Here is a 10,915-nt window from a genome sequence, read left to right as displayed (position 1 = left end):
TGAAATTTTTATAGTTCGTTGAACAAACATTAATCATAGATGTTATTTAGTTTTCGTGGATGTGATGATGAAAAATGCATATTATAAGTATGCATGATGTAAGGCACAATATTTAATTATTCTATATACGTTAATTAGCATCGATTCCTTATTGTTACGAAATCACATCAAAATAAAATAATTAGTATACCCCTCACCAAAAACTATAATATCAATTCTATTTTGAGAGTATCAAAATAGATTAGAAGATGAGTCGGCTAACAACTCGTCACAACTCATAATTATTATACGTGACGGGTCAATCTGACGAATTTTTGTGTAATTTGACGAGTGATGTGAACCAGCTCGTAACTCGCCTCAACCCATTGTATTATGCGGGGTGGGTTGTGGCAAAACGGATCGACCCGTCATGGTTGCAAAATTGTCAATCTAACCCACCTATTTTATATGCAAAATGGGTCAATTCGATGAGACTAACCACTTAAACATCTTTATATATTTTATAATATGAATCAAAATAATAATAAAAAATTGATTAAAATCCAAAGAAATTGTTTTAAAAATAATATATTATACAAGTATACGATGTAGGTAACGAGACACTAGTTTTAATTATTCATGGGTGTGTGTATATGATCCACTTGGGTCCCAAAATACATAAAAACACTTGTGAGATCATCACATATGTTAATTTTATACGACGAATCTTTACTCGACTCAACCAATGAAAAATATTATTTTTTATGTCAAAAAAATATTATTTCTCATTTTATATATGGATTTGGTCGACTCATATCGTGAATAAATATACATGAGACCGTCTCACATTAGTTCTACTCCCTAAAATAAATACAAATGCATTATTATGAAATTCCATTTCTGTAACAAATTAAATTTTTTTTTGGTAATCTTATCATTCTCTGGTGACGTCGGTTTCAAATTTTATAATTTTCAATTTTGTATAATAATAACAGACAGACCTCGGGTGAAAATATTTAACAGGTTTTTGATATGGATAATTGATGTCCCAAATCATGAAAATATTATTTTTAAATTCATAGTATTGTTTTTCACTAAAAAAATTCATTTTCTGATATGGATAATTGATGTCCCAAATCATGAACATATTACTATTTTTTTCAAAGCATAACTAACAAAAAATGAATTTTTTAGTGAAAAACAATACTATGATGCTTTGAAAAAAATAGTAATATGTTCATGATTTGAATTCATAGTATTGTTTTTCACTAAAAAAATTCATTTTCTGATATGGATAATTGATGTCCCAAATCATGAACATATTATTTTTTAAATTCATAGTATTATTTTTCACTAAAAAATTCATTTTTTGTTAGTTATGCTTTGAAAAAAATAGTGTATAATATATACAGATTTGAGTTAAAAATATTATTTTTTTATTACACTATATAGATATAAAATAGATTAATTGTCTCACAATCACATATCTATATCCACAAAATATCAGACATATTCTGACAATAATAATCCAGTTATAATGTAAAGTAGCACTTGAGAAAATTTCAAAGAATCACTTCTCAGTTTTTTATTCTCAAAATTTTAACACTAGTGACTATCGTTTTTCAATTAATTGTAGAACATCAATTGGGCCTTAAGGATGGACTTTAGTTCGTCCAAGTGGCTCAGCCCATTAAACAAATCTTGCCAACTTTTCTGACCCTGCACTCAAGTCCTTGGCGAGTCAATATGTTGTGCATATGCATCCTAATTATTAATTAAAAAATTTCCTAAATAAAAAAAGGGAAAATTGTCATAAAATCCCCAAAAATAAGCATAAATTTCTTCTCAGTCTCCTTGTCAGTAAACATGCATTTGAGCTCCCTGACACACATTGTTTCTTTGTTTGAGCTCCCTATATGTGTATATTTACATATTTACCCTCCATAATTATGTTTGTCTTCTTCTCAAAATGATTTTTAGTTTTTTCTCTCCTATATTATATTGCATGATTGTGCATTTCATCGTAAGATTTTTTTAAGTTTTTTTTTATCATTTTAAATATTTTCTTTATTACTCCCAAAAATATATATATACATATAATTTCTACTTGTTCTATTTCAATTTTTTTAAAATATTACAATATATTTAAAAAACGATATTTATTTATTCAAAAAATGTGATCATTTCTAGTTTATCTTATTATTTAGTTAATATTGGAAAGTGGAACTCTGAAGAATTATAAATAATTAAAAGTGATGGGCAAATATTTATATTTGGAATTTCTTTTATTTTTGTTGTTTTGGTGGCGTACCCTAGAGAATATGGATGTTTGAACTGATTTCGCACTTCTAAGTTGTTCAAATATCTTTAGAAATTGAGAAAATCGGTTGAGTAGATTAACATCCATTCGGTCCTTTGTTTAATTTCAAGAATATTTTAAAAGTGTGTATTTCCCCCCCCCCCCCCCCCCCCTTTCCTCTACACACACAACAGATCTCCAACAAGTGAACGTGAACAACTCATCATAATCATCATATCACATTTTGATGTGTGTGCAAAAAAATAAGACTCTTGCTCCCAATTATCTATCAGCTTGTGTCGTAAATGTCGGACATTGTTCCACATATGTTTGGTATTATTCCAAATATGAGATAATTCGAACCGAAATTATTTTCACTAGGCAATGGTTATCTTTAGATCCCAATTTTTTTTATTTTTTTTTTATCTTGGTAAGTAAACTAACACATTGCTCAATTAAGCCTCATGTGTACTATTGTTGTGGTTGTGTTGTGCCAAACCCAAGTATCACATATGATTTTTTTAATAATGTAGTTCAGATATATAAATCGTCTTTAAAATTAGTATAATCGATTACTAAATATCATGTTAAAAAATTGTTGCAGTTGTGAGTTAACATTATTTTAGACAGTGAGCAATTAATTATGTCAATACATGTGATCTTATTGGATAATGTGTAATGTGTTCTCTTCTACATTAATCGAAGTAGTGCATATGGTATTACATGACAAACTCTAACGTAATTGGTCGACAACTCTTACGACAATGAAAACATGCGCAAAAAATGAGTCTCTCTGTAACACCCGAAAATTTTAATACTTAAATTTGCATACATAATTAAGGAAAATAATTATTTAAAATTTATATTTGGGTTAAATGACATTTATGTGTTATTATGTGGATTATATGCAGGATTTAAATTTATGAGATCATTTAACCCGCAGTTATTGTATTTTTAGATTTTTGAGAATATTTTTGAGTCGATCGCGTAGACGGGACCGTGGACGGACGAGATGCCAAAATATTTAGCCAAAAATATTTTATGAGTTTTATGAGCCTTAAAATAATATTTTAAGATATTTTGTCAAGAAAATTTTAGTATTTAGTTATATATTTATTTAAGGGTTGATTTTTAGCCAAAATAAGTCATTTAAATGACTTTATTTAAATTTTAAAAATCTCTTAATTTATAATTTCGGGATTTATGCTTTTACATCAGATTATTATTATTATAAGAGAGTTTTAATTATATTTTTTTAGATATATTATCTAGATACATATTATTTTTAATTATTAACCTATTATTAAACCTAAACCTACCCCAAACCCCACCACCATCTCCTTAGCCGACACCATCTCTTCCCACACATTCATAAGCCTCCTCCACCATTTTTGACAGAAAACTTCAAGCCCCATAGCCGATCAAGCTCTAGTTTTGAAGGTTTTTGGTCCGTTCGTCGTCCCGGAGACCCGTAAACGCATCAACCTTTGTCTATAAATTTAAAAGGCATGTTTAAATCTTTCTTTTGGCCACCATATAAGCTATTATGCATGAATGATATTTTTGTTTCAAAATTTATTAGCCATGGTTCGAATTTATGGCAAGTATGAATGAATTGTTGCATGTTTTGGTGCATTCATGATCATAACTCGTTTTTGGCCTTGCATGGTTCGGTCCAGAGGCTAGGGCTCGAGTCAAAGATGGGCTAGGGTCCTAGGAAGCGAGCCATGATTGGATTATAAGGGCTGGAGTCGGCTAGGTTCAGGTCTAGGGTCGAGTTGGTCAAAGAGCTGCAGTTTAGGGTTTATGAGAAGAAGCCTTCGGCTTCTTGGCTTGGGCCATGGCTCGGGCTGAGCCATGGTGGGTTAGGACCGACCAGACTTGGGCTACGTCTGGGCAGTGGCACTCCGGCCAGGGGCAGCCGGAGCTGGCCGGTAGCAGGCCAAGAAGGCCTGCTGCTCGCGGCCGAGAGAGGAAGGGGGGGGGGGGAATCGGGTTTGGGGTTTGGAGGTTGCTGGGTCGGGTCTGGGTGGTCCGGGTCGGGTCTGTAGGGTAGTGGGTCGGGTCAAGTGAGTCCGGGTCCGGGTTAGGTGGGCCGGGCTCGAGTATTTTAATTTTAAAATGTTTAATATTTTAATTGGTTTTTGGACCAATTAATTTGAAATAAAATTATTTGGGCCTCCAAATAATTTTATTTGGGCTTTCAAAATTATTTTTAAGTTAGCCCGATGATTTTAATGGGCTTGTGGGCCCATAAAAATTTTTGGGCCAGTCAGTGATTTTATTGGGCCAGTCCAAGAATTTTTATGAATTAATTAGTTATTGGGCCTAAATATTTTTATTTAAGCCCAATAACATTTAAGTATTTTATTTTAGTAAAAATTATAATTTTTAAAATTATTTATTAATTATGGGCTTTAAGTTAGTTAATGGACTTTAAGTCAGTTAAGGGGTTTAGTAGAGAGACCAGCAGTCTGGACCAACCCATGAAAAATAAATAAGTCCGGAATATATATTTAATTATTTTATGCATAAAGTTTATATTTTAAGTATAAGTATTTTATTATGAAAATAAATTAAATATATATTACGGACATATTTTCAGTGCATGCATTCATGAAATTTCTTATTATATATAATTATGTAAATGATGAGCAATAAAATATTTTGGTGGAAATTGAAGTATGTGTGACATAGGGGTGGTTTTCCACCATATGATTCGGTAGTTTTACTACCATAGGGGTGGTTATCCACCATATGATTCGGTAATTTACTACCATAGGAGGTGATTTATCACCGCCATCGTACGTTGGTTCAGGAAACTGATCAGTCGACACATGAGCGTCACACTTACAGTTAGGACCATATTCAGGTTTCAAAAGCATTGCTCAATTATGTTATATATGATGAAGAAGTAATATGTTTATGATTATGGTTATGATTCAGTTTATGATTCAGCAGTTTTATTATGTGTGAAAATACTTCCATGCATGCTCATGTACATGTATATGTATTAGTAATTATGTGATGCATTATTTTTAACCTTGTTATAAAGGATTAGACACGTTGAGCCCCTAGGCTCACTACGCTTATATGGTGCAGGTGAGCATGATGACGTTTATGTAGCTCCTACCGATGGTGAGGACTTATGAGCTCACGGAGCAGTGGACCCCGTGACCGTCGCAGCTATTTAGTTTATTATGTTGATAACTTACCATAATAATCGTAATGTGTGTTAAACACATGAGGATAACATCTCGGTGCATGCATAACGAATGAGTTTCCTATTCTCAATTTTTGTCAAATCGTAAAGAAAATTTCCAACATTGTTCTAAATAAGTTATGGATTATTCCAGATCAAAGAAAATTCGAACCGAAATTACTTTCACTAGGAAAATTTGATCTTCAGTGCTAAAATTTGTATCCTGAAAAATATATAGAACAACGCATGCCCAATTAGACCGCATGTGTACTGTTATTATGCATGTGTTGTGCCAGATACCGATATAACATATGCTCTTTTAATAGTAGAGTTCAAATATATACGTCGTCTTACAAATTTGTATAATCAATGAATAAATATCATATTCAACAATTGTTACAGTTGAGAGTTAACATTTACTCTATTGTAAACATTAGGAAATGAAATGAATAATGAGTAATGTATTCTTCTTCTACAATTGTCAAAGTAGTGTATTTGACATTACATGACAAACATTAATGTAATTGATTGAAAATTATTACGACAATGAAAACTCACCATAATCATCATAATGTGTGTTAAACACCTGAGGATAACATCTCAGTGCATGCGTAAAGAATGAGTTTCTCGTTCTCAATTTTTGTTAAATCGTGCAGAAAATATCTCAGATTGTTCTAAATAAGTTATGGATTATTTCAAATCAGAGACAATTCGAACCGAAAATTACTTTCACTAGGAAAATTTGATCTTCGGTGCTAAAATTTGTATCCTGGAAAATAGAACAAAACATGCCCAATTAGACCACATGTGTACTGTTATTATGCATGTGTTGTGCCAGATACCAGTATCGCATTTGCATTTTTAATAGTGAAGTTCAAATACATTTGTCGTCTTAAAAATTGGTATAATCGATGGCTAAATATCTCATTCAACAATTGTTATAGTTGAGAGTTAACATTAGTTACTCAATTGTAGACATTGAGAAATATATGATATCAACACATGTTATCTCATTGAATAATGCTTAATGTATTCTTCTTCTACATTTTTCACATACATTACAAACACTAATGTAATTGGTCGACAAATCTTATGATAATTAAAACTCATCATAGTTATCACAATGTTCGTTAAACACCTAAGGATAATATCTCGGTGCATATGCAAAGAATGAGTTTCTCGTTCCCGGTTCATGTCAAATTGTGCAAAAAATGTCCAAGATTGTTCTAGATAGTTTATGTATTATTCCAAATGTTTGATATCTAATTTTTTTTTTTTTTTTAAAATTATTCCATAAAAGCCTCAATTGATACTATAATCAAAATGAATTATACCACAAATATTAATCACTCACTTCGCTAATTAGACCAATAATGAAATTGTGTAGTAATAATTATTAAATTATATATATTAAATTTTTATCCTAATTATCCATGGAGCAAATGCGATACGATACGTATACAATGTATTTTTATTTTATTTTAACAAATAAAAGTAAATATATTTTTGGATGTTAATTTAAATTAGGGTTATAAATGTAAATTTTAATTTGTAGTAATTATTTCGGAACAAAATAAGTTTTTTATAAAAAAAACTGAGTCACTGAAGTTTTTTGCAAATCACAAGTATTAATATTGATACGTCAAAATGTATTATATATAGAGTTTGTATTCTTTTTCTTAGTATATTTTTCGTTAACCAAATTAATCATTAAAAAATATTATTCCAAATTTAAAACTTGAAAATATCTTAAATTTTTAAAAATGATTGATTATCATTTAAAAAATAACAAATAATAGTTGTAATAATTATTTTAAATATTAACAATCAAATTTAGATACTCGATTTTTTTAAAACAAAATTCATAACCAATATATTAATTATTATGTATACTAATGAGCTGAGAAAAAAAATTAATTCTAGAGCAAGTTTAGAGAAGAAAGAGAAACAATATCATTTAAAATAAGAACAAATGACATTATTGGGTTTTTATAGGTGACAAGGGGTATTATGATACTTTGGTTAGGTATAGGGAGTTAGAACAAATAAAGATTTGGCAGTAGGGAATTGTAACACATATAATCTGATATGGGACTAACAAACAACTTAAGTTTGTTAATAGGGATTTATCGATAATTTTCCGAAAAAAAAAATAATAAATTTCAAATTTTCTTTCCCCTTTTCTGGATTTGGTCCCCAATTTGACATTTCTTTTGTCAAAAATTACGAGCATCACTTAAGAATCTAATACGTAGCAGAGATCCAACGCAAAATCGCGAGAGGAATATTGTATTTTCGCGGAAATCAGATTTGACAGAACAACTGAATTAATGGAAAAAATGATGAAGATATTGAAGCCAAAGCCCAATCCGCAGGAATTGCTCAGGGATTGGCAGCGTCGCCTTCGCCAAGAGTGTCGCAACATCGAACGCCAGATTCGAGGTGTGGTGTTTAATTTTGTTTAGGTAGTTTGTTCCTTTATTTTTGGGGTTGATGAGTTGCATTTGTTGATTTATTAATGGGCTTGTTAGATATTCAGAGAGAAGAGAAGAATGTGCAGAAAGCGATCAAGGATGCTGCTAAAAGAAACGATATGGGTTCAGCTAAGGTATTTTAATTTTAATTTTTTTTTTGATGATTAAGGTGTTGCTTTACGTTTGGTTTGCTTTTTTTCTTTGTGATTAAAGTGATTATTGATGTTGAGTTGGCTTTCGGGGCATTGATTGATGTCTTCGACGGAGTGATAATAGCTTAGAGTTTGTGTTTGATTCACCTTCCTGGGATATATCTTTATTTGTATGCAAAAGTATGATCTTGAGAACTACATGAACTTTTGTCGAAGATTACCCTTAGAGTTGGGCTTTATAAATGTAGACTGCATGTCAGAATGATTTTGTTTCTGATGTGCCGCATTACTAATTTATTATATCAGGCCCTTGCTAAAGAAATTGTGAGATCTAGGAAAACTGTGAATCGCCTCTGTGAGAACAAGGCGCAGTTGAATTCGATATCAATGCACCTTGGAGAAAGTGTTGGTATGACTGTCCTTTCATTTTTCACTTGTGCGCTGTTTTGAATAAATGATCACTGGTTGGGCTTGTATCCTTGTAATCATCTTTCAAGAAGAGCTTAATAATATTGGCGCATTTTCTATGCTATATGAACTATTGTGATCCAGTGATCAAGGCAAGAAAATTTCTAGTTATATTCAGCTATGACTAAGGACGATATTAAAAGTCTTCCGTGGAGGAACAATTATGTACTTCTAATTCTAGATATCATCATGCTATTTATATAATCACATTAGGTGGTATGTTACATGTGTAGGGGATCAAGTGTTTATATAGTAATAGGAATTGGATTGTGTTCCCGCGTATAGCAGCGTCGTTTTAGTTATTGTACCGTTGATTTGACTTGTTGAAAATTTAGGGTGATAGTGTTAACTTTTGGCTAGATATATGATTAGGGCAGTGGAGATTGGTGTGTTAATGCATGCATTGGCATCTTCTTACCTTAACGAGCATGTTGGTTTTGCTGTAGAGATTGTTTCACAGTCATTGCTTCATGGTCTCTATCTGTCGTACCTTCTATTTGCAATGTCCATAGTCTGCGAGATGAGGGCCCGATGTCACTTTGTTGACTCTTATTGTCTGAGAATTATGATTGTTGTCACAAATTATATATTGGTGTTCCGGTCAAAACTAAGAGTTCAGTTCTAATGAATAATATAAACATAGAAATTTGGTCTCTAGTGGGTGGATATTGTTATATGCAGATGTTATAAGTTGTGACAAGCTGAGAATAAATGAATAAATGCACTCGCTTTATCCCATTTTTTAATATAATGTTTCTAGGAGTTGGAGAGATGCATCAATTATGTCTTCGACTCTTCTTGAATCTTCTCATTTTGTTTTAACTTTTGGAAACCGAGTATTTATTAGGTGCCACTGTATTGCGACACACTTTATCTTCTTTAATTTAATGACTGTATTGCGACACACTTTATCTTCTTTAATTTAATGATTTTTCAGCTATTGCCCGAACTGTTGGGCACTTATCCAAAAGTGCTGAAGTCATGAAGCTTGTCAATAATCTTATGAAGGCTCCGGAGGTAGCTGTTACCATGCAAGAATTCAGCAACGAAATGACAAAGGTAATTTCAGCTTTGTGGCAAGTGTCAACACAGTGAGAGATATTCTTGTTTGTTCTTTTTTCTTGGAGAGATGGATCTTTTTATGCTTGGTTGAGCCAGTTATCCGATGTATGTGGGTAATTTTGGAGGATTGCCAAAGAGACACTAATGGGAATGATGAACAGCTGGGTGTTTGTTTATAATGTTAAAATAATGGTATTTGTGAATGCCCCAATGTTTTGTTCACAGTTCTTTAGTCATAATTGAGGTGCCGTATCCAATTTCTTAATTAACCTTAAGATTCTAGATTCTACGCTTTCTTCCCACAAGGTGGCAGAAAAGACACCCTGACGACGGTGTAACACCATCAGATTAAAAATAGGGTCCCTCCTTATGTCAAAATTCTTTTTCATCTCCGAAGAATTAAGGTCATAGCATGTTCTGCAGGCTGGAGTTATAGAAGAGATGATGAATGATGCAGTGGATAATGCTTTGGATTCTGAAGACATAGAAGAGGAAACTGAAGAAGAAATTGACAAGGTGTTAACCGCAATTGCTGGTGAAACTGCTGCACAACTTCCCGAAGCAGTCAGGAAGGAGAAACTGAAGCAACCTGCAACAAGTGAAGATGCAGAGGTAAGATTCATTAATTCCTGTTATGATATAACCTCCATGAGTGGATTCGGACATTGTTTTCTTACATGACTTTTCCCCTCACATCCTGTACTCCTAAACAATAGGAAAATGTTGACGATGAGGAAGAGCTAGAAGAAATTAGGGCCCGTCTAGCTAGAGTTCGATCATAACTGTCCCTCAAACATTGACCGGCCAAGGTTATCGAATACGAGGTTTGTGAATAATCTGAAGATACTGAATTTCAACTCCCATCCTGTTTCACAAAGCGGTATTTATGTATCAAAAAACTTTAGCTGTGTTTCTACGTGTAATCATACTTTCTACGCTTGTGTCTATGTCGTACAATCACTCCTGTTAAAGACGGAAAGAGAGTCGCGTTGTGTTGCATACTTCTGTGACATAGTAGATCTAATTGACCTTTTTTTTTTTTAATTTTTCATAGCTCTGCATGAATGATCTTAATAGGAAAAACTCTGATCCTCATTGTTGCTTCTTTGGACGCAACAAATGGCGATTCAAAATGCAAACAAGATTGAGTAACTTTCTATAGAGTATTCAAAGTCTGACCAATCAACCGAAATATTTTAACGAGTTACGTTTAGATTTCATTGAACACTCGAGCCATGGCTTTGTTAATATTATGTTTCTTCGTATGCTTCAAAAATAA

At 32.2% G+C, this 10,915-nt stretch overlaps 1 protein-coding gene across 1 annotated transcript; it reads left to right on the top strand.

Moving 5' to 3' along the window:
* Window positions 1-7,650: 7,650 nt before the first annotated feature.
* Window positions 7,651-10,635, top strand: LOC140883263 (vacuolar protein sorting-associated protein 24 homolog 1-like). Its single transcript, XM_073289663.1, has 6 exons — window positions 7,651-7,922; window positions 8,012-8,088; window positions 8,413-8,515; window positions 9,512-9,633; window positions 10,060-10,248; window positions 10,353-10,635. Exons 1-6 carry the CDS (start codon window positions 7,811-7,813, stop codon window positions 10,416-10,418), a joined length of 669 nt encoding a protein of 222 aa, XP_073145764.1. The 5' UTR covers window positions 7,651-7,810; the 3' UTR covers window positions 10,419-10,635.
* Window positions 10,636-10,915: the final 280 nt, after the last annotated feature.

This window comes from Henckelia pumila, chromosome 2, assembly GCF_033568475.1.
Source record: "Henckelia pumila isolate YLH828 chromosome 2, ASM3356847v2, whole genome shotgun sequence".
NCBI classification, from domain to species: Eukaryota; Viridiplantae; Streptophyta; class Magnoliopsida; order Lamiales; family Gesneriaceae; genus Henckelia; species Henckelia pumila.
This window is presented reverse-complemented; position numbering and strand designations above follow the sequence as displayed.